Consider the following 25,044-nt stretch of genomic DNA (forward strand, 5'->3'; position numbering starts at 1 on the left):
TCAATGTGCTCAAATTATGTTTCGGTGAAAATGTTTATAAAAAATGTTATTTGACCAAGCGTGGTGGCTCATGCCTATAATCCCAGCACTTTGGGAGGCCGAGGCGGGCAGATCACAAGGTCAGGAGATTGAGACCATCCTGGCTAACACGGTGAAACCCCGTCTCTACTAAAAATACAAAAAATTAGCCAGACATGGTAGCGGGTACCTGTAGTCCCAGCTACTCGGGAGGCTGAGGCAGGAGAATGGCCTGAACCCAGGAGGGGGAGCTTGCAGTGAGCAGAGATTTCGCCACTGCACTCCAGCCTGAGCGACAGAGTGAGACTCTGTCTCAAAAAAAAAAAAAGTTATTCATTGGAAGCAATAAAATATTTAACAATAGAGAGAGTAGGCCTGTAAATCATGGAACTTACTCAACGAGGGATGCGTGAAGAGGGTCTAAAAATAATCTATATGTTTAAGTAAATTGAAAGCAATTTATTTTAAAATCCTACATTTAATTCTATTAAAAATTATAAATTTAGGTGATAGGATGATTGGTAAATTTTAATTTTTTTAGCATTTTTGTTCCTTTATGTGCCAATTTTTCTATTATTATCTCTTACTCCTTTTGTAGATAAAATACACTGGTTTAACATAAAATAAATGTCATTCATAATTTCTTAAACAGTAAGAACATTTTTTTTTGAGACAGGTTCTTGCTCTGTCACCCAGGCTGGAGTGCAGTCATAGCTCACTGCAGCCTCAACCTCTCAGGCTCAAGCTATCCTCCCGCCTCAGCCTCCCAAGTGTCTAGGACTATGGCTGTGCACCAGCACACCTGGCTAACTTTTACAGAGAGGTTATTGTGGAGCCAGGGTCTCACTGTGTTTCCCAGGCCAGTCTCAAACTCCTGGGTTCAAACAGTCCTCCTCTCTCAGCTTCCCCAAAGTGTTGGGATTACAGGCGTAAGCCAATGACCCAGCCAGAGCTTTTTTAAAAAAAGTATGCAATATATTTGGTCTTTAAAAAATGTTTTTGTTTGAAGAGCAAGGTACTACGTGCAGTACAATAATCCAATTTATGGTGCAGTTTAATTTAAAATGAAATCACTTGGCATTATTAAAAAATAAAATTTTCCCCGGGTGCAGTGGCTCACGCTTGTAATCCCAGCATTTTGGGAGGCCAAGGCGGGTGGATCACCTGAGGTGAGGAGTTTGCGACTAGCCTAACATGATGAAACCCTGTCTCTACTAAATACAAAAAATATATATATCCGGGTGTGGTGGTGCATGCCTGTAATCCGAGCTACTTGGGAGCCTGAGACAGGGGAATCACTTGTACCTGGGAGGCGGAGGTTGCAGTGACCCGAAATCGCCAGTGCACTCCAGTCTGGGCAACAAGAGTAAAACTCTGTCTCAAAAAATAAACAAACAGGCCGGGCGCAGTGGCTCAAGCCTGTAATCCCAGCACTTTGGGAGGCCGAGACGGGTGGATCACGAGGTCAGGAAATCGAGACCATCCTGGCTAACACGGTGAAACCCCGTCTCTACTAAAAAATACAAAAGCTAGCCGGGCGAGGTGGCAGGCGCCTGTAGTCCCAGCTACTCAGGAGGCTGAGGCAGGAGAATGGCGTAAACCCGGGAGGCAGAGCTTGCAGTGAGCTGAGATCGGGCCACTGCACTCCAGCCCGGGCGTTAGAGCGAGACTCCATCTCAAAATAATAATAATAATAATAAAAATAAATAGACAAACAAAACAAAACCATACGATCCAGCAATTCCTTTTTTGGGCAAGAATTCAAAAAGATATTAACACATCCATGTTCATTACAGCATTATTCAAAATATCCAAGAGGTGAAAACCACAAAAAAATCCATCTAAGGGTGAGTACATGAAGATGTGGTAAAAACATACAATGGAATATTATGCAGACTTTTTAAAGGAAGATTGTTTCACATGCTACAAGATGGCTGAACCTTGAGGACGTCATACTGAGTGAAATAAGCCAGTCGCACAAGGACAAATACTGTATCTGTCCATTCATATCAGGTATCTGGAATAGTCAAAAAATCACAGAAACAGGCCGGGTACGGTGGCTCACACCTATAATCCCAGCACTTTGGGAGGCTGAGGCAGGCGGATCATTTGAGGTCAGGAGTTCAAGACCAGCCTGGCCAACATGGTGAAACCCCGTCTCTACTAAAAATATAAAAATTAGCTGGGCAGTAGCGGCATGAGGCTGTAATTCCCTGCTACTCAGGAGGCTGAGGCAGGAGAATCGCTTGAACCCAGGAGACGGAGGTTGCGGTGAGCTGAGATCATGCCAGTGAACTCCAGTCTGGGCGACAGAGTGCGACCCTGTCCCAAAAAAAAAAAAAATCATAGAAACAAAGTAAAAGGTGATTGCTAGAAGTAGGGGGAAGGAGGAATTAGTGCTTAGTGGGCATAGAGTTTTGGTTTTGCAAGATGAAAAAGTTGTAGAGATTTGTTGCACAATAATATGAATATACTTAGCACACTACTAAACTGTACACGTAAAATGTTTAAGATGTTGGCCAGGCGTGGTGGCTCACACCTGTAATCCCAGCACCTTGGGAGGCCGAGGTGGTGGGTCACAAGGTCAGGAGATCCAGACCATCCTGGCTAACACGGTGAAACCCTGTCTCTACTAAAATACAAAAAATTAGCTGGGTGTGGTGGCAGGTGCCTGTAGTCCCAGCTACTTGGGAGGCTGAGGCAGGACAATGGCGTGAACCTGGGAGGCGGAGCTTGCAGTGAGCCAAGATCTCGCCCCTGCACTCCAGCCTGGGCAACAGAGCAAGACTCCGTCCAAAAAAAAAAAAACAAGTTTAGGATGTCAAGTTAAATCTTATGTGATTGCAACCACAATTAAAAATAAAATTTTAAAAAAAAACACCTGAAGGCAGTACACGAAAATACAAATAAATTCAGTTTGCAAAACACAGATGAACCATTTGGAATTTAAGATCATTGACTGGGGCCTTGCGCGGTGATTCACGTCTGTAATCCCAGCACTTTGGGAGACTGAGGTGGGTGGCTCACCAGGTCTGGAGTTCGAGACCATCCTGGCCAACAGGGTGAAACCCCATCTCTACTAAAAATACAAAAAATGAGCCGGGCATGGTGGCACAAGCCTGTTGCAGAATCGCTTGAACCCAACAGGCGGAGGTTGCAGTGAGCCTAGATAGTGCCACTGCACCCCAGCCTGGCAACAGAGTAAGACTCTGTTTCAAAAAAAAAAAAAAAAAAAGATAATTGATCTCAGTGGCTCACACATCTAATCACAGCACTTTGGGAGGCCAAGGTGGGTGGATCACAAGGTCAAGAGTTTGAGATCAGCCTGGCTAACATGGTGAATCTCTACTAAAAATACAAAAATCAGTCGGGCCTGATGACACACGCCTGTAATCCCAGCTGCTCAGGAGGCTGAGGCAGGAGAATTGCTTGAACCGAGGAGGCGGAGGTTGCAGTGAACCGAGATCCCACCACTGCATCCCAGCCTGGGCAACAGAGCGAGATTCCGTCTCAGAAAAAAAGAAAGGTAAAATAAAAACAATAAAAACAATATGGGATTACTACCCAGATATATGAGGAACTTCTGCAAAATAGCAATAAAGAGAGTTGTTTGTTTGTTTTTTTTAAATTGATGAAAGAACATTGATGGTGGCTCATGCCTATAATCCCAGCACTTTGGGAGACCAAGGCGGGCAGATCACCTGAGGTCAGGAGTTTGAGACCAGCCTGGCCAACATGGCGAAACCCTGTCCCTACTAAAAATACAAAAATTATCCGGGCATGGTGGCACTTGCCTATAATCCCAGCTACTAGGGGGGCTGAGGCAGGAGGATCGCTTGAAACCGGGAGGCAGAGGTTGCAGTGAGCTGAGATCATGCCTCTGCACTCCAGCCTGGGCAACAGAGCCAGACTCTGTCTCAAAAAAGAAGAAAAAAAAAATTAGCTGGGCATGGTTGCAGGCACCTGTAATCCCAGCTATTAGGAAGGCTGAGGCAGTAGAATTGCATGAACCCGGGAGGCGGAGGTTGCGGTGAGCCAAGGTCATGCCACTGCACTCCAGCCTGGGTGACAGCGTTAAGACTCCATCTCAAAAACAAATTAACAAACAAAAAAAGATACTAATCAGCAATTCACAAAAGACAAACTCTAAATGGCTGAAAAATATATGGAGAGATTCTCAACTTTACTAATCAGAGAAATACAAATTAAAACAAAGGGATACGGTTTTGTGAAGGTAAAAATGAGAATGCAAGGGAGGATACATGGAAATACAAATTTCATCCTAGGCCTTCAGGTGGAAGAGACTGAATATACAAACAGACAATGGTCAAAGCATACAACAGAACTCTGACCAACAACTTCTGCAGTAATCACTGGGGGAGAAAAACCACAACCTTTGCGGCAATTGGCCCAGAATGGTCAGAGTTGGTCAGCGACAGCCAATTTCCCTATTTTTGCTCCAAACTCAGGACCAAGCAGAAAAAAACAGATATGCTCCTCAAAGCCATCACATAAGAAGTCCTGCTTCTAGTTAGCCTCTCCATGCCAACAACTTCCAGAGGACAAACATACCTGAGGCCATCCCTTTTTATTTCACTATGAAGCTTTTTTGCTCCCCCCGACTACCTCTGCCTCTGAGTCTTTGTCAAACACTAGTGATGGTGGCTGCCTCCTTTGCCGGAGCAAGGTCTGAACTATTTGTTTTTGTTTGTTTTTGAGACAGAGTTTCGCTCTTGTTGCCCAGGCTGGAATGCAAGGGCTTGATCTCAGCTCACTGCAACCTCTGCCTCCTGGGTTCAAGCGATTCTCCTGCCTTAGCCTCCCAAGTAGCTGGGATTACAGGCATACACCACCATGCCCGGCTAATTTTGTATTTTTTAGTAGACAGGGTTTCTCCATGTTGGTCAGGCTGGTCTCGAACTCCTGACCTCAGGTGATCCACATGCCTCAGCCTCCCAAAGTGCTGGGATTACAGGTGTGAGCCACCACACTTGGCCATTTGTTTTTGAGACCGAGTGTCACTCTATCGCCCAGGCTGAAGTGCTGTGGCGCAATCTTGGCTCACTGCAACTTCCACTTCCTGGGTTCAAGCAATTCTCCTGCCTCAGCCTCCTGAGCAGCTGGGATTACAGGCACACACCACTATGCCTGGCTAATTTTTGTATTAGGAAAAATGGGGTTTCACCATGTTGGCCAGGCTGGTCTCAAACTCCTGGCCGCCGATGATCCACCCTCCTCAGCCTCCCAAACTGTGGGGATTACAGGTGTGAGTCACTGTGCCCAGCGGAGCAAGGTCTGAATATATAGCCTAAGTTTCTCCCCATTTGCAGGGTTTTCATTCACTGTCACAGTACTACACTCACATCAATTAAGAATACACTCACAAAATGATGTATTTTAGAAGAAACACATGTCTCCAAGGATTTACAGGACACATAGAGTAGGTGAAGACTGGGAGGCAGGGGAAGAATGAGTGAGGACTGAGGATAAAGGGGAAAAATCAATAGAGGGACCCTGCCTAGCCTTGATTGAGTAGCAGGGACAGAAGATTCTCAATTTTATCTACTTTCTGCACTGGAATTCTCTTTTCCTTTCCCTCAGCCTTGGAAAAAGGCAGCTTAATTACTATATTCAAATAAATCCCACAAGAAAAGACAAGTCTTGACTTTGTATAAATACTTCAAAGTGGTCAGGTAAGGTGGCTATAATCCCAGCACTTTGGGACGTTGAGGTGGGCTGATCACTTGCACCCAGGAGTTCGAGACCAGCCTGGGCAACATGGAGAAACTCCATCTCTACAAAAACACCAAAAAGTTAGCTGGGCATGATGGTGTATGCCTGTGATTCCAGCTACTTGGGAGGCTGAGGCAGGAGGATCACTTGAGCCTGGGAGGTTGATGCTGCAGTGAGCCCCAGTGGTTGTGCCACTGCACTCCAGCCTGGGTGAGAGTGAGATCTTGTCTCAAAAATAGTCAGTGTTTAAGCATCCAGGTTGAGGCTACTGCAGAGGTTCAGGCTTCTCTGTCTCTCAAACTGGCTGCTGGAAATAAATCAGTCAGCAGATTCCTGTGGTGTGGCCTCATTTTAAATCTTCCAGCCACCAATATCTCTCCAGCAACCGGCTATGAGTCTAGGGGACAGCAGCGTCTAGGAGGTGAATTGCGGTCATGACTACTGCATTTGTTTTGTAGGCCTGCCATCACAAAGTACCACAAGCTAAGTGACTTAAAACAAGAATGTGGCCGGGCGCGGTTGCTCACACCTGTAATCCCAGCACTTTGGGAGGCTGAGGCAGGCAGATCACGAGGTTAGGAGATGGAGACCATCTTGGCTAACAAGGTGAAACCCTGTCTCTACTAAAAATACAAAAAATTAGCCGGGCGTGGTGGCAGGCACCTGTAGTCCCAGCTACTCAGGAAGCTGAGGCAGGAGAATGGTGTGAACCCAGGAGTCAGAGCTTGCAGTGAGCCGAGATCGCGCCACTGCACTCCAGCCTGGGTGACAGAGCAACACTCCATCTCAAAAGAAACAAACAAAAAAAAACAAGAATGTATTCCCTTGTGGTTCTGGAGGCTAGACATCCGAGATCAAGGTAGTGGCAGGCTCATGCTCACACCAGAAGATCTAAGGAAGATTCCTTCCTTACCTCCTTCTAGTTGCTGAGAATACATGGTGTTCCTTGGCTTGTAGAAGCATCACTCCTCCAATCTCTGCCTCATCTTTGCAGACGGGGATTATGGAATTATGGCCCATCACGCCTGGCCTGATTTTTTGTGTGTGTGTTTCACTTATTCAGTCTCCCAGGCTGGAGTACAGTGGCACAATTTTGGTTCACTGCAACCTCCACTTCCCAGGTTCAAGGGGTTATCATGCCTCAGCCTCCCAAGTAGCTGAGAATACAGGTGCCCACCACCACACTCAAGTAATTTTTGTATTTTTAGTAGAGATGGGTTTTTACCATGTTGGCCAGGCTGGTCTCGAACTCCTGACCTCAGGTGATCTGCCCGCCTCGGCCTCCCAAAGTACTGGGATTACAGGTGTGAGCCAGCTCACCCAGCCTGATTTTTATACCAGTTATGCCAAGATGCTACTGTTTGGGGGACGGGGAAAAAACCAGGAATATACTAAATTAGTCCTAGTAGCAGTCTAAATGACGAGATCACTCCCTCTCCTTAATTTCTTCACTAATCATCCATTGCAATTTTTTTTTTTTTGAGACGGAGTCTCGCTGTCACCAGGATGGAGTGCAGTGGTGCAAACTCCTCCTCCCAGGTTCGAGGGATTCTCCTGCCTCAGGCTCTCAAGTAGCTGGGACTACAGGCAAGCACCATCACACCCAACTAACTTTGTATTTTTAGTAGAGACACGGTTTCACCATGTTGACCATGATGGTCTTGTTCTCGAGATATGCCTGCCTCAGCCTCCCTAAGTGCTTGGGTTACAGGTGTGAGCCATGGCACCCAGCCGATTCATTTCATTCTTAAATAAACTGAAAACCTAGGAAGTGTCACGCTAGGGAAGAGATTTCATCTCTCCAGGAATGGGTTTACACAATAAAATGTAAAAGCTATTAGACTATGTATGACAAAGTACTTCAGAAAATGTATAATCGAAAATTTTTAAATAAGCAAACATAGCATACAGTATTCAAGGGAAAAAGATTTAATATAAAGATTCAAATATCACATAATGACAAATGATACAAATTTGTGAAGTATCATTTCTTCCCTTTTTTTTGTAGAGTTTCACCACATTGTCCAGGATGGCCTTGAACTCCTGTGCTTTTGTTACTGTCCCCTCCTGTTTTCCTACTACATTGATGGGTTGTCTTGACAGATGTGGCCCTCCCCCAATAGTATAAGAAGTTTACTCTTTGACAAACTAGTACAATATAAGTTCTAAAAAGACTAGTCAACTGCAGTAGCGAGGTGGGTGGGGGAAGTAGAACAAGGAATTCTATCTGTAACTGACTGAACAATCAACTGAAATAACTCTACACTCAGACCAGCCTTTTTTAAACACACCCTTTAACTTTATTAACATCTAGGTAAATCTGTAATACTCCCTGCTCCTCATCCCCAAGTATGCTACTAGCTGTCCATCCTCCTGGGTAGAAGTGTATTTTCCAGTTTTACTTGTTGATTTTTGGATGTGTGCTGGGGGAGGAAAGCATATTGTTTCTAGTCACCCTAGAGTGCTAAAGCACATCATTTTCCAGTAATTCTCTCAAGGTGGGCATATGTGAAACATAATCTCTAAACTCTTCAACATCAAGAAATACCTTTGTTTTACCCCTAAAATCAAATGCCATTTTGGCTGGATATAGGATTCTAGGATTAAAGCCTTTTGCCAGCAGAACTTTAAAGACATTGCTCCATTTACTTCTAGCATCCAGTGTGTCCAGTGATAGGTCTGCCGTCAACCTGATTCTTGTTCCTTGGTAGGTTATTTCTCTTCTCTCTCTAGAAGCCCTTATTATTTTCTCTTTATCATTAGAATTCCAAAATTTTACCAAGATGTGTCTAGGAGTCAGTCTCTTTTCATCAATCTTACTAGGCACTCGGCAAGCACTGACAATCTCAAGACTTGAACCTTTCTTTAGTTCTGCAAAGTTTTCATCAATTATTTCCTTAATTATGTCCTCTGCCCCATTCTCATTGTTCTCTTTTTCTGGAATTCCTATCAAACGAATATTGCAACTTCTGGATCTATCCTCTAAATCTCTTTGCCTTTCTTTACTAATCATCTGTTTGGTCATTTGCACTGTATCCTTAGAGAATTCTTCAATTTGATCTTCTAGACTGTCTATTCTTTCTTCAAGTATGTCCATTCTGCTACTTAGATCATCTACTGAATTTTTAATTTCCAAGACATCCGGATGGGAACTTTTCAGATTTCCAATCTCCTCTTTTATCTCTCTGATGCTATTAATCACACTACTTCTCAAGTTTTCTTCTGTTTCCTGTGTTAAGTCTGCTTCTTTGGATGTTAGTTCTTCTGTGTGCAGAGTTCTGTGTTTCTTTTCTTCTGTTTTCTTGAGTTTGGTAACTCCTGTTGAAATACTCAAATTTGTATGTGAATGCTTTTTATGCTCATCATAACCTATCTCTAGGGACTCTGAGGGAGAGGCCAAACATAAGGTCAGACAGGGTGTGCCAGTTCCTTGACTTGTGGGCACAGCTGTTTGCTCTTCCTTCTGGGTTTTGTGTACCGCCTGGTGTTTCACCAACTTTTTCTTCCCAGAGTCCCCAACCAAATAACTAAAGGGAATTTCTTTTTGTCTACATGAGACTTTTTTCTCAGGCAGGGAGGTAGTCTTTACCTTTACTATTTCAGAGTCCTTTCCTTCCTCTTTCTCCTCTGGCTCAGAATCCTCTATGGAGTCAATGAAAATAGTTTCCATGCCATCACTGATTATCTCAACTTCATGCTTTGCATCTACCAAAGTATGACCCTGAAAGGTTGAGTCCTGTTCTGAAGTCTGTTCCTCCTCCTCCTCTAACCCTGAGGCCTCTTCTTCTTCCTCCTCCATCCCTGAGGCCTCTTCCTCTTCCTCCAGCCCTGAGGTATCTTCTGCATCATCCTCCATCCCTGAGGCCTCTTCATCCAGCTCCTCTAGCTCAGAAAACTCTTCCTCTTGAGCCTCTAAGTTGTTCATCTCCTCTGGCTTAGCAACTTTCACTTCTTTAAGAAATAGAAAGCTCAATCCATCACTGGTCATTTCTCCACCTCCATGCTTTGAGTCTATTAGGGTTTTACCCTAAAGTTAAACAAAGAAAAAGAAGAGTTATTTACTTAAATCATTTATTTTAAAGAATTAAAACTTCAATTCACTAATTTTAATATGGCTTCCATTCTGACAATGGGAACATATCTGAAAAACTGCTTAAATATTAATTGTTCTTGAAGGCCTAGGTCCCTAAACAAGTGAAATTTCCCTACGATCATCTCAAGATATTTGTCATTTCTTATGTAATCTCGGAACAAATTATATGAGGTCATAATGTCTACTTTCTTCCTTCTAGATCCCACAACATTTACTGCTGTGTATGTGACTGATTCTCAGTAATTCCTCAGCCTCCCGAGTAGCTGGGACTACAGGCGCCCACCAGCACATCTGGCTAGTTTTTTGTATTTTTTTAGTGGAGACGGGGTTTCACCGCGTTAGCCAGGATGGTCTTGATCTCCTGACCTCATGATCCGCCCGTCTCGGCCTCCCAAAGTGCTGAGATTACAGGCTTGAGCCACCGTGCCAGGCCAGCCTTATGACTTTAAAGACAAGCAGGCTTTGGTTAGGAATACAACAGGCTCAGTTCAAAACTATTCAAACCCTGGCCCAATTGCCACATTTGCTACTAGTGCCTCACTTTTCCTTATAAAGCAGGGTCTAATAACAGCACCACCCCAGGATTGTTGTAATATAAAGTAAGCAAGGTACTGAGCTTCTGATGATGTCTGCAATATAAATGTTGGCTCCTAATGTTCCTTGAAGCCCTTAGTCTGCCATTGAGCTTTTCAGTCTTCCCAAACCCACCAGGACAGGTTAGGTGCCTCATCTGTGTAAACACTGGAAGCAGCTAATTTCTGGAATTAAATACTGATTTTTAAATAATTTGTTGATTCAAGTGTACCTTCTCCTTCTGGATTCTCACTTTGCAGAGGTTACACTTGGAAATGTGGGAAAGGCAGAGGAGAAGCGTTCATTTGGAAACATGTAAAAAATATTGGCTTATAAATCTAGACCTTGGCTGGGCATGGTGGCTCACACCTGCAATTCCAGCACTTTGGGAGGTCAAGGCATGTAGACTGCTTGAGCCCAGGAGTTTGAGACCAGTATGGCCAACGTGGCAAAACCTTGTCTCTACAAAAGTACAAAATTAGCTGGGCGTGGTGGTGCATGCATGTGGTCCCAGCTATCGGGAGGCTGGAGTAGGAGGATCACTTGAGCCTGGGAGGTGGAGGGTGCAGTGAACCCAGATTGAGCCACTGCACCCCCACCAGGGAAATAGAGCAAGACTTTATCTCCCAAAAAAAAAAAAAAAAAGCACTTTCCAGCACAGCAGCCATTGGAGAACAGCAGCCACAGCTCTGTGTGACCCCAAGGCTTTGGGCCTCAGCAAGGGCAACAAGGTGATCAAGAACATGAGCAAAAGCCCAGGCACAGCCGCTGCTCCAGGCATCTGACCAAACACACCAAGTTAGTGTGGGACATGATCTGAGAGGTGTGTTGCTTCGCCACGTAGGAGCATCACACCATCCATGGTGTGATGGTGAGGGCCTGATGAAAGAGGCCCTCAAGTTCATCAAGAAAAGGCTGAGGTCACACATCCACACCAAGAGGGAGAGGAGCTGAGCACCATCTTGGCCACCATGATTAAACCAGCTGCCAAGAAGGACTGAGGCCCCCTTTCCCCTCGGCATGTAATAAAACTTTCACAGAAAAAAAAAGTACCCTTTAAATCATTACTTTTATTATGCTTTTACTTTTAAGGAATCATTTTTCTTTAATTGATTTATCTGGCCAGGCGCAGTGGCTCACACCTGTAATCCCAGCACATCGGGTGGCCAACGTGGGTGAATCACCTGAGGTCGGGAGTTTGAGACCAGCCTGACCAAGATGGAGAAACCCGTCTCTACTGAAAATACAAAATTATCTGGGCATGGTGGCACAAGCCTGTAATCCCAGCTACTTGGGAGGCTGAGACAGGAGAATCACTTGAACCTGGGAGGTGGGTTTGTGGTGAGCTGAGATCAGGCCATTGCACTCCCACCTGGCCAACAAGAGCAAAACTCCATCTCAAGAAAAAAAAATTTGATTTATCCTTCAAAATAACCGTCCCAACTATTACATTTATACAACACAAGCTTTATCTATTTGTATGCTTACCCTTTTTTCTTGAGTTCCGTATCCTCTTCCTCCTCCACTTATTTCTTCCTTTTGTGGGAGTACATCTTTCAGTAATTCTTTTATAGAAGATTTTTGGCTGGCAAATTTTCTAAGGCTTTGCAGATCTGAAAATGTCTTTATTTCACCATCACATTTAAATGCCAATTTAACTTCGCACAGAAATTTAGGTTCAAAATCATGTTCTCTCAGAATGTTGAAGACATCACTCCATTGCTTACTAATATTCAGCGTTGCTGATGAAAGGTTGGCAGCCAGGGTAAGTACTGCTCCTTCATCCATCAACACTTTTTCTTCTCTGGAGGCTTTTAAAATGTCTTTATTCTCGAATTTCTGAAATTTTCTTTCCTCTCTCATGTCTTTGACAAATTCATCCTCTCCATCCTTCCTACTCTCTCCTTCTGTAATGTCTAAATGGACATTGTGATTTCCATGTCTGTCATCTACATTGCATAAAGTTTCTTCCATACTTCCCAGGACTTCGTAACTTTGTGATTCATTCTGGGGTAATGTCTTACCTTCCTTACTATTGTATTCATCAGCGATATCTAATTTACCGCTCAGCTCATTTACTTCTTTGACTTTAAAGGTTAAATTTTCAATATCATCACCTACTTTAGAGTTTTCTCCTTCCGTTTTCCCTAGCATCCCTGTTTTTTGTAATGCTAAATTGATTATTTGTTGAAACTCTGTCCTACTACTGGAGTTCTCTGAATTCTTTACCTCAGGTATTGTAGTTTCTCCTCCTAAAATTGCCTTTAGGTCACTTTTAAGAGTTTCCCTCATCTCCTCAAACATCAGGTCTTGAATTTCCATTAAGACCTTAAACTTATTCATAACAATTGCTGATACGTCCTTGCACTTTAAATCTAATACTGGAGCTATGTCCTTTTCAGTTTCTGTTAACTGCTTTTTTTTCATATAGGTGATATTTTCCTGTTTCTTTGCAAGTCTAGCAAATTTTGATTGTACACTAGTAGATACATCAGACATTGTGGATATGTTGTCAAGACTGGATTCTGTTTTTAATTCCTGCAGAATGATTTTGTTCTTACAGGTCGGCTAGACTTCAGAAATTAAAAAATCTTAAAATACGTCAATCTGAAATACAAAGAAATAAAAAATTACTTACTGAAGAATTCTCTTGAGAAACTTTGTAAGAATATGAGCTTAGTTAAGAAAACTATGCTGGGTGCACTCCATAATAAATTAATAAAAGGTTCACTAACAAAATGGGTATCTGTAAACTAAGACCAGAAAAAAATTAGAATTCAAAATTTATAGATTAGCATGAAAACTCCCTTTACATAAAGATTTGAAAGCAATAAATTAACCAAAGAGCAGACAACTACGAATGAAGCTGTCTGATTTGCCATACTATTAGCTTTGTTGTCTAGGTTCTCTATAATGAGTAGATTAATTACAAGAAAATAGATGTTATTCTTTAAAAAATCAACATATGTATCATACCAAATCATCCAAGTCTCAGCTAACTTGAATGGAATCTTACAGAAAATTGAGAAACAGGTGTCCCTTTTGAATTGCAGAGATTATTAAGACTTTTTCTGAAAACTAGTTATCAAGCCAATTCAAAATGACTTTCTTGGCCAGGCATGGTGGCTCACGGGTGTAATCTCAGCACTTTTTTTTTTTTTGAGACGGAGTCTCGCTCTATCGCCCAGGCTGGAGTGCAGTGGCCGGATCTCAGCTCACTGCAAGCTCCGCCTCCCGGGTTTATGCCCTTCTCCTGTCTCAGCCTCCCGGGTAGCTGGGACTACAGGCGACCGCCACCTCGCCCGGCTAGTTTTTTGTATTTTTTAGTAGAGACGGGGTTTCACAGTGTTAGCCAGGATGGTCTCGATCTCCTGACCTCGTGATCCGCCCGTCTCTGCCTCCCAAAGTGCTGGGATTACAGGCTTGAGCCACCGCGCCCGGCCATCCCAGCACTTTTATAGAGGCTGAGGTGGATCACTTGGCCCAAGGAGTTCAAGACCAGCCTGGGCAACAAAGGGAGACCTGTCTTTACAAAAAATATAAAACTTAGCTGGGTATAGTGACACACGCCTGTGGTCCCAACTACTTCAAAGGCTCAAGAGTTTCACCATGTTGGCCAGCCTGGCCTCAAACTCCTGACCTCGTGATCCGCCTCCCTTGGCCTCCCACAGTGCTGGGATTAAAAGCGTGAGCCACCGTGCCCAGCCAAGAATATTGTTTTTTAGAGTACAGGGCAATCTAGAAAGGCTTCCTTGGTGAAGGCAGGTAAATCACTTAGCTTATGAGATTGAGACCTGCCTAGATAACATGGTGAAACTCTGTCTCTACAAAAATATAAAAAAATTAGCCTGGTGTGGTGGTGTGCACCTGTAGTCCCAGCAGTAACTGAGGCTGAGGTAAGAGGATCACTTGAGCCTGAGGGGGGCAGAGGATGCAGTGAGCTGATATTGCTCCACTGCACTCCAGCCTGGGTGACAGTGTGAGACCCTGTCCCCTCCGCTGCAAAATAAGAATCATATAAGCAGCTAAAATGTCATTCATGTCAGGGCAAAAGATACATGCTGAGCACCCAACCAAGAATTTCAAGCAGGGCATGGTGTCACACTTGTAATCCTAGCACTCTGGGAGGTTGAGGTAGAGTGATTACTTGAGCCCAGAAGTTCAACAACAGCCTGGGCAACATAGTGAGACTGCGTTTCTAAAAAATAATTTCAGAAATTTTTCATTGCAATAAAACTGAACCAGGAAAATAATAGCATAAAATTAAAAGATAAATTAAATTTTAAAACTTCTGTGTTTAATGTTTAAATACTAAAGGTTAAAGTTATTTAAATTTTAAAATGACCAATCAAACTAATGGAGAAACTTAAAATACTAAATCAAAATGATAATTACCTATCAAAACTTGGGGAATGTAGCTGAAGTGGTGCTTTGAGGAAAATGCATCGACTTAAAATGTTAGAATTTTCTAGAAAAGAATAAAAATTAAAGTTAAATTACCAGATTCAGGGCAAAATCTAACCAAGAAACCAAGAGATGTGCACAAATCAAAGAAATGAAAAACAGAAATTTATAGAGAATTAACAAAACCAAAATACAAATAAGGAACACTATGAACAAAAAGGGGGCACAACTACAGATAAAGCATGGTTGAAAAATGGGAGCACCATTCAACTTTCATAATTAAATCAGAAAATTTAGAAGCGACTATTACCATAGTTGTGCCCAAACTCTTCCAGAGAATAGCGAAAAAAGGTCAGGCACAGCGGCTCATATCTAGAATCCCAGCACTTTGGGAGGCCAAGGCAGGTGGATCACCTGAAGTCAGGACTTCGAGACCAGCCTGGCCGACATGGCAAAACCTCATCTCTACTAAAAATACAAAAATTAGCAGAGGCTAGGCGCGGTGGCTTACGCCTGTAATCCCAACACTCTGGGAGGCTGAAGCAGGCAGATCACAAGGTCAGAAGACAGAGACCATCCTGGCTAATATGGTAAAATCCCATCTTTACTAAAAATATAAACAAAAAATTAGCTGGGCGTGGTGGCGGGCACCTGTAGTCCCAGCTACTTGGGAGGCTGAGGCAGGAGAATGGCTTGAACCCGGGAGGCAGAGCTTGCAGTGAGCCTAGGTCACGCCACTCCATTCTGGCCTGAGGGTCAGAGTGAGACTCCATCTCAAACAAAACAAAACAAAACAAAACAAAATTAGCCGGACTTGGTGGCATGTACCTGTAGTCCCAGCTACTCAGGAGGCTGAGGCATAAGAACTGCTTGAACCCGGGAGGTGGAGGTTGCAGTGAGCCAAGATAAGATCATGCCACCGTACTATGTGACAGAGTGAGACCCTGTCTCAAAAAAAAGAGAATAGAATGATAGTTACCAGAGGCTGGGCAGGGTAGTAGGTGGATGGGTGCAGGGAATAGGGATGGTTAATGGGTACAATAATGATCTAGTATTTGGTAGCACAACAAGGTACCTACACTCAACAATAGCTTATTGTATACGTAGAGTATAATTGGAATGTTTTTAACAAGAAGAAATGATAAATGCTTGAGGTGGTGGATAGGCTACCCCCAATTACCCTGATGTGATTATTACACATTGCATGTCTATATGAAAATAAATAAATACATCTACTATGTAACCATAAAAATTTAAAACAGGCCAAGTGCAGTGGCTCACACCTGTAATCCCAGCACTTTGGGTGGCCGAGGTAATTGCTTGAGCCCAGGAGTTTGAGACCAGCCTCAGCAATATAGTGAGACCTCATCTCTAGTTTTTTAAAAAAAACAAATTATGCCAGGTGAGGTGGCTCATGCCTGTAATCCCAGCACTTTGGGAGGCTGAGGTGGGCGGATCACCTGAGGTCAGGAGTTCGTGACTAGCCTGGCCAACACGGTGAAACCCCATCTCTACTAAAAATACAAATTTAGCTGAGCGTGGTGGTGGGTTCCTATAGACCCAGCTGCTTGGGAAGCTGAGGCACGGGACTCAGTTGAAGCCAGGAGGTGGAGGTTGCAGTGAGCTGAGATTGTGCGGTTGCACTCCAGCCTGTGTGACAAGAGCAAGAGACCAAGACACTGTCTCAAAAAAAAAAAAAAATATTCAACTCAGGATGTGGAAGTTGCAATGAGCCCAGATCATGCCTCTGGGCTACAGAGTGAGCCTCTGTCTCAAAAACAATAAAAAAAAAATTATAAATGAACAGCTAAAAAAAAGAAGAAAAAGCATGATAGTTATAAAAAATTGTTTTAAAACATGGCACTTATCACAAAATAACTTCCAAAATATGAGCAACAGGAGGTAAGGGGGACAAATGTATACAGAAGATCTTGATTACACCAGAGAAAAGGTTAAAAGAAGAAACACGTAAATGATTACTAAAAAAGAGAAGGAATCAATATTAGTCACACACTTAATCCCCCTTTTTTTTGAGATGAATTTTCACTCTTGTTGCCCAGGCTGGAGTGCAATGGCGTGATCTTGGCTCACCATAACCTCCGCCTCCCAGGTTCAAGATTCTCCTGCCTCAGCCTCCCGAGTAGCTGGGATTACAGGCATGCGCCACCACGCCCAGCTAATTTTGTACTTTTAGTAGAGACGAGGTTTCTCCATGTTGGTTAGGCTGGTCTCAAACTCCCAACCTCAGGTGATCCGCCCACCTAGGCCTCCCAAAGTGCTGGGATTACAGGTGTGAGCCACCTCACCCAGCCTCATCCTCTTAATTAAGTAAATTTAAAAAACCAAGCACCAGTAGTATCTGAATCTAATCAAGGACTGAGAAAGCAACCGAGTAGCCCACAGGACAGGTCTGTAGGAACTTATACAGGACTTCAACAGGAATAAAGGGGCCCACTCTCATTCAGGAGACTAAGGGAATTCACTAGATGCAGTGTATGCTCCCCCTATTTTGGATCTCTATTTGAACGAATCAACTGTAAAATGCAGGGAGTATTGAATATGGACTGATTATTAAATGATATTGAGGAATATATATTTTATTAACTGTAACAATACTGTATTTAGTTAAGAAAGTGTCCTTATTTTATAAAACTACATACTGAAGTTTTACAGGTGAAATGGTATGATGTCTGGGATTTACTTTAAAACACAGCAAACAAATAAGAAAAAAGGGAGATTAAGCAAATGGGGAAAAATATTTGTTTTTGAATCTGGATGATGAGTACTTTCACTGATGTTTGAAAATGCTACTGGCCGGGCGTGGTGGCTCACGCCTGTAATCCCAGCACTTTGGGAGGCCAAGGTGGGTGGAACACGAGGTCGGGAGATCGAGACCATCCTGGCTAACATGGTGAAACTCCATCTTCACTAAAAAAATACAAAAATTAGCTCGGTGTGGTGGCGGGAGCCTGTAGTCCCAGCTACTTGGGAGGCTGAGGCAGGAGAATGGCATGAACCTGGGAGGTGGAGCTTGCAGTGAGCTGAGATCCCGGCCACTGCCCTCCAGCCTGGGCGACAGAGCCAAAAAAAAAAAAAAAAAAACCCAGAAAATGCTCCAATGTTGTTTTTTTTTTTTTGACGCAGGGTCTCACTCGCTGAGGTTGGAGTGCAGTGGCACCAGGCCTGGCCTGATAATGCTTCTAATTTTTTTTTCAAACTGGAAATCCTTAAGGAAAACCACTGAGCTCTCCCTGGTGAAACAGACTTCTACTTGACTTGCCAAGATGAAACAGAAAGCTGAAAACAAGGGTAAACTTCTACAGGCACATGCAGACAAATTCTTTTGATAACAATTGTGCCTTTATTGTGTCCAATAAATGCTACAATAAGTGAACTTGAGGCCGGTTGCCGTGGCTTATGCCTGTAATCCCAACACTTTGGGAGGTTGAGGAAGGCAGATCACCTGAGGTCAGGAGTTCCAGACCAGCCTGGCCAACATGGTGACTAGCCTGGCCAACACGGTGAAACCCTGTCTCTACTAAGAATACAAAAATCAGCTGGGCATGATGGCGGGTGTCTGTAACCCCAGCTACTCCAGAGGCTGAGACAGGAGAATCACTTGACCCTGGGAGGTGGAGGTTGAATTAAGGTTAACGCCACTGCACTACAGCCTAGGCAACAGAGCGAGCAAGACTCCATCTCAAAAAAAAACTAAAGCTAAAACTAAAATAAAATTGATAAACTAAAACAAATTAGAAAACAATGTCCTTAAAAGAGAAGGATTGAACAAATGATGGTTTATGTACACAATGCGATTATATATAATAGATATAATTATATGTAAGTACATGAAATACATTAATTTATAAAATATACATTATAATATACATTATGGCCAGGCACAGTGGCTCACGCATGTTAATTCCAGCACTTTGGGAGGCCAAGGTGGGTGGATCACCTGAGGTCAGGAGTTCGAGACCAGCCTGGCCAAAATGAAATCCTGTCTCCACTAAAAATACAAAAATTAGCCAGGCGTGGTGGTGGGCGCCTGTCATCCCAGCTACTCGGGAGGTTGAGGCAGGACAATTGCTTGAATGCCAGAGGTGGAGGTTGCAGTGAGCTGAGACCACGCCATTGCACTCCAGCCTGGGCAACAAGCGTGAAACTCCATCTCAAATAATAATAATATACATTATGTTATATATATACACCACATGTTATGATATATATATATTCTATATGGTGCATACAATATGTTTAATGTACGTATAAAAATTATACTTTACATAATAGAGTATATTAGAATCATACACATTGGTTAAGGATGTCTTTGGTACGTTAGAAGGAAAAAAACGGTGCAGAAAATATACAGAGTACAATCCCATTCTTAAACACATATACAAAAACCGTATGTACAGTAAACACAAAAAGATTGGTCAATTATATTAGGAGAATGCATATCACAACACATTCCAGTGTCTGAACATCCTGATTACAGCCAGTGCAGGGGCAAATATCCACTCTGGCCACATTCATAGTGACCCTGGGGATTTTTAGACCTTTTCAGTAATTAATCTGGCCAGTGCCCTATTATGTAACACTACCTTTTTTGGGTAATGTGTTTTCCAAGAGTCACTCTATAGTACATGATAGGTGCAATGAGAAACCGGAAATTAATTAACTTTTTAACGAGACAGCGTCTTGCCATGTTGCCCAGGCTACACTCAAACTCCTTTCTCAGCCTCCTGAGTAGCTGGGAATACAAGCACACACCACCATGCCTGGCTTAAAACTGAAAATTACAGCCCGATGCAGTGGGATTTATTATTTGTCATTAACCGTATCAAATGCTACTTTTTTTTCTTTTTTTTTAAGAGAGTTTCTGTCGACTAGGCTGGAGTGTAGTGGCACAATCTCAGCTTACTGCAAACCCTACCTCCCGGGTTCAAGCGATTCTTCCACCTCAGCCTCCTGGGTTGAGGACTACAGGCACACGCCAGCACGCCCAGCTAAGTTTTGTATTTTTAGTAGAGACGGGGTTTCACCGTGTTGGCCAGGCTGGTTTCAAACTCCTGACCTCAGGTGATCCACCCGCCTAGGCCTCCCTAAGTGCTGAGATTACAAGCATTACTGCTCCTGGCCTCAAATGCTGAAGACTAAATTATAATTAGCGTTTAATGACAATAAATGTGACCTTTTTCACATCCAAGATATCACATACTCTGAATTCTAGCCAGGCACTTCCCAGGCACTCTGGGTTCAGAATCCCTGATCAAGAAGAAAGCAGAGGCTGGCACAAATTTAGCAAATTGTGCCTCAGGGTTGGATGGTAGCCATCAAAAGGGCTCAGGGACCAGGCATCCTGGTTTCTGCCCGCAGTCTGAGCTACTTGGGGGGCTGAGGTGGGGGGGAATCACTTGAGCCCAGGAGTTCAAGGTTACTGTGAGCTATGATTGCATCACTGCACTCCAGAGCTTGGGTGGCAGAGCAAGACCCTGTCAGACAGAAAAAAAAAAAAAAGAAAGAAAGTGATCAGGGAGACTTGGGAGATTTTCATCAGTGTACTCACAAGTTCTGCTTTATATTTTAAGGAGGTTACTCCAAAAGTATGCAATATAGGAGAACACCGGTTGGGAAGGGCAAAAAATATTTAGCACTTCCCTCACGGGATTGGGGGTTGGGAGGGAGAATAAACTTTTCCTTTAATTTTAGGGATGGAAAAAAGCTTGTTGATTTGCATTGCCTTGGCTTGTGACTGCCATCTTTTCATATGTTTATCTGCTTGCATTTCCTTTGTGGTGAATTACCTTTTCAACATTGGCAGCCTGTTATTGGGGGGTTGGTGTGTGTGTTATTCTGAATTTGCTGGGGGATTACGGACTTCTGTTTTATTTTTTCTTTCTTTTATATAAGAACAATTAATATTCCCTCACCTCAGTCTCTATAATCTGACCTCTGAGGCCACCCAAAGTTTGGTGTGGTATCTCTCACAATGTGCAGGTGACTTTTCTTTTGTGTTTTTTGCTTTTTTTTTTTTTTTTTTGAGGTCTCACTCTCGCCCAGCGTGACAAGCAGTGGCATGATCACTGTTGGCTGCGGTCACAAACTCCTGGGACCAAGTGATCCTCTCACCTCAGTCTTATCCTAAGGAGGTGGTATTATAGGCATGCCACCATACCAAGCTAAAGTGCCTGATTTTTATGGGTGCATGGGAAGACAATAAAGGAGAATGCCAACTTCGAATTCTAGTTGGTATGTCTCTTTCCTTAGGTCAGGGGACATTTAATTTTTTTTAATAGCTTTATACTTTTAACATTATTTTTCTTTTTCAATAGGCCATTTGTAATCTTCCAGTTACATGTGCACACCTCACTTTTCTATGTGTGACATGCCATATTTTGAACATGTTGAACATATTTTGGTTCAGTAAGTAATTCCCTGAGCAGTGGGCATTCAAGTAATTTGCAGGGTTTTGTTTTGTTTTTGAGATGGAGTCTCAGTGTCACCCAGGCTGGAGTGCAGTGGCACAATCTCAGCTCACTGCAACCCCCGCTTCCCAGGTTCAAGCGATTCTCCTGCCTCAGCCTCCAAAGTAGCTGGGACTACAGGAGCGTGCCACCACGCCCGGCTAATTTTTGTATTTTTTAGTAGAGATGGGGTTTCGCCATGTTGGCCAGACTGGTCTCGAACTACAGACCTCAAGTGATCTGCCCTTCTCAACCTCCCAAAGTGCTGGGATTACAGGTGTGAGCCACCACGCCAGTCCTACCTTTTAATCTTGAAGTAGTGACTGCAAAACTTGCAACAACTGTTATGTGAAATAAAACGTGGTTTCTAGTGATTAGGAAATTGTGGGTTCTGCTAATAGCACCAGACTGCAAAAGGGTCCTGACCCACACTATAGTTAGGACTCATTTCTTTATCAGACCCAAGGTCACTTCTCCTGTTTCACTCTAAAATACCCCTCCAGTCCAGGCGCGGTGGCTCACGCCTGTAATCCCATCACTTGGGGAGATGGAGGTGGAAGCTCCTGAGGTCAGGAGCTCGAGACCACACTGGCTGAAATGGCGAAACCCCGTCTCTACTAAAAACACAAAAATTAGCCAGGCATAGTGGCAGGCGCCTATAATCCCAGCTACTTGGGAGCCTGAGGGAGGAGAATCGCTTGAACTCAGGAGACGGAAGTTGCAGTGAGCGGAGATGGCACCATTGCACTCCAGCCTGGGAGACAAGAGCGAAACTCTGTCTCAAAAAATAAAGTACCCCATCGGTTGGCCGGGCGCGGTGGCTCACGCCTGTAATCCCAGCACTTTAGGAGGCCGAGACGGGCAGATCACGAGGTCCGGAGATCGAGACCACCCTGGCTAACACGGTGAAACCCCGTCTCTACTAAAATACAAAATTAGCCGGGCGCAGTGGCGGGCGCCTGTAGTCCCGGCTACTCAGGAGGCTGAGGCAGGAGAATGGCGTGAACCCGGGAGGCGGAGCTTGCAGTGAGCCGAGATCGCGCCACTGCACTCCAGCCTGGGTGACAGAGCGAGACTCAGTCTCAAAAAAAAAAAAAAAAAAATTCCCCACCAAACTACCTACCCAGTCTCAGCAGTTCATCCACCTCTGTACCTTCGCGGGGAAGACGAACTCTCTGCAGAGCAGGACTTGGGTCTACTGGAAACTGTCCCTTGGTGTCTAGAATTCAAGTTCATAACACCAAATTTTAACGTTTATTTAATCATAACACCAAATTTTAACGTCTATTTAATGCAGAAAATCACCTCATATTATAGACAGGGGAAAAAAAGCACTTCTCTATGCATGTGTTTGCTTAAAAAGGCACACAAGTCATTAGCAGAGTCTGGAGTGCAAGTCGGGAGAGGGCTGCAGGGAAGGGGAGGACCCAGAGGTGAATCTGAGGAGGACAGGGAGGGGCTGGAGAGAATGATTTCTTCTTTGTGAGAGTTGGGGGTCCATTATGGAAGACACGTTTTCCTTTTGCAATTTGAACAAGAATGAAATTTGCCTAACAATTGGAGGAAATTGAAGAAAATGCGTAAGTTACTACTTCCAAATCAATTTTTCCAGTCACATAATATAACACTTTTTTTTTTGAGACAGAGTTTCGCTGTGCTGCCCAGGCTGCAGTGCAGTGGCCCGATCTCGGCTCACTGCAACCTCCGCCTCCCCGGTTCAAGCGATTTTCCTGCCTCAGCCTCCCGAGTAGCTGTGAATGTTACAGGCGCGAGCCAGCACACCCGGCTAATTTTTTATTTTTAGTAGAGACGGGGTTTCCCCATGTTGGCCAGGATGGTCTCGATCTCCTGACCTCGTGATTCGCCCGCCTCGGCCTCCCAAAGTGTTGGAATAACAGGTGTGAGCCAAGGCGCCCGGCTCTCCATCTTTTTTTTTTTTTTTTTTTTTGAGACGGAGTTTCACCCTTGTTGCCCAGGCTGGAGTGCAATGGCGCGATCTTGGCTCAGTGCAACCTCCGCCTCTCGGGTTCAAGCGATTCTCTTGCCTCAGCCTCCCGAGTAGCTGAAATTAAGGCATGCGCCATCACGCCCGGCTAATTTTCTATTTTTAGTAGAGACGGGGGTTCTCCATGTTGGTTAGGCTGGTCTCGAACTCCCGACCGCCGCCCGCCTCGGCCTCCCAAAGCGCTGGGATTACAGGCGTGAGCCACCGCTTCCGCCCCCTCCATCCTTTTTTTTAAAGCTAGGACTTGTCAAACACTATCTCATTTTCTTGACTTCATTTTTTCTTCACAGAACTACTTTAATGTTTCCAATTTGGGGATAAAGAAGTCTTAGGATACTTTTTTCCTCACTTCGCCACGGAAGGTAAGGGAAAGAGCAGGGAGTAAAGTGAGGGGCCCAACTGCCTGCCCCACCCCGGGCCCCACGCACCTGGGGCAGCCTTACCTGGGGCACCTCTGGACCCACGCACCCGGATCAGCCCTGCCTGGGGCACCTTGGGCCCCTCGCGCCTGAACCAGCCTTACCCGGGGCACCCCGGAGCCCACGCGCCTGGACCAGCCTTACCCGGGGCGCCCTGGATCCCACGCGCCTGGACCAGCCTTACCCGGGGCAACCCGGGCCCCAAACACCCGGGCGAGCCTTACCTGGCGAAAAAGGAATCCACCGGGACGACTGAGGAGCGAACAAAGTGAGGATGGAGGGTTTTAACTAAGGACTGAGAAGACTCAGGATCTCTCGGCTGGCTCCTCCCCTCCTGGTGTGTCCAACCCCCTCTGTCTACATGCCCTCGCCTCCTCCCCGGAAATCGCATTCTGCCCTAAGCAATTGCTGACTTCCATCGCTGCCTCCCTACTGAGCCCAGTTCCTTCTGTCTCCACTGAGCCTTCGCTTGAACGAACCCCACCCCTCAGACCCGACTCCAGACTCAAATCTGAATAAAGGCACCACTAAAGCGCCTCATCACCCAGGCGTGAACCCCAAGGTCACCTCATTCCTTTTCTTCAACCTTCGCAGTTAATCCATTCCTGAGCCCTTGAATTTGCCCGCTTCTCTCCACCTCCACAGCTCCAGCCCAGTCCAAGCCCCATTGTCTCTCACCTGAATCACTGAAAACACCTCCAACTGCTCCCTGGTCTCTCCCGCGACCCCTCTGCAATCCTCCTCCCCCTCCAATGCCTTTCAGTGGCTTCCTGTTTCGGTTAAATTTCTACCTCCTCATTCTATCCTGACTGCCCCTTCAACATTGTCTTAGCAATACTCTCCTCACAACAGAAACACGGTCTCTTTCTGTTCTTCACAAAACAGAACTTCCTGCCTCAGGGCCCTGGCACGGCTGTTTACTCCGCGAGTTTTTGTGTGTTTGTTTGTTTTTTGAGACAGAGTCTTTCTCTTGTCGCCACAGCGCTGGAGTAGTGCAGTGGCGCGATCTCGGCTCACTGCAACCGCCGCCTCCTGGGTTCAAGCAGTTCTCCTGCCTCAGCCTCCTGAGTGGCTGGGATTACAGGAGCACGCCACCACGCCCAGCTAATTTTTTATTTTTTATTTTTTTCTTTTTGAGAGGGAGTCTTGCTCTGTCACCCAGGCTGGAGTGCAGTGGTGTAATCTCGGCTCACTGCAACCTCCGCCTCCTGGGTTCAAGCGATTATCTTGCCTCAGCCTCCTTATTAGCTGGGATTACAGGCGCGAGCCACCATGCCCGGCTAATTTTTGTATTTTTAGTAGAGGGTGTTTCACCATGTTGGTGAGGCTGGG

The 25,044-nt window shown here is 44.6% G+C and overlaps 1 protein-coding gene across 1 annotated transcript; it reads right to left on the reverse strand.

The window, feature by feature from the left end:
• Positions 1-8,028: 8,028 nt before the first annotated feature.
• Positions 8,029-23,981, reverse strand: L1TD1 (LINE1 type transposase domain containing 1). The gene is made up of 5 exons (XM_017877288.1): positions 23,937-23,981; positions 22,412-22,507; positions 14,813-14,885; positions 11,906-13,024; positions 8,029-9,778 (listed from the first exon to the last, which is right to left on the reverse strand). The coding sequence occupies exons 4-5, from the start codon at positions 12,914-12,916 to the stop codon at positions 8,216-8,218; spliced, it is 2,574 nt and encodes an 857-aa protein (XP_017732777.1). The 5' UTR covers positions 12,917-13,024; positions 14,813-14,885; positions 22,412-22,507; positions 23,937-23,981; the 3' UTR covers positions 8,029-8,215.
• Between the last annotated feature and the right edge of the window lie 1,063 nt (positions 23,982-25,044).

This window comes from Rhinopithecus bieti, unplaced genomic scaffold (genome assembly GCF_001698545.2).
Source record: "Rhinopithecus bieti isolate Rb0 unplaced genomic scaffold, ASM169854v2 scaffold_6380, whole genome shotgun sequence".
In the NCBI taxonomy this organism is placed as follows: Eukaryota; Metazoa; Chordata; class Mammalia; order Primates; family Cercopithecidae; genus Rhinopithecus; species Rhinopithecus bieti.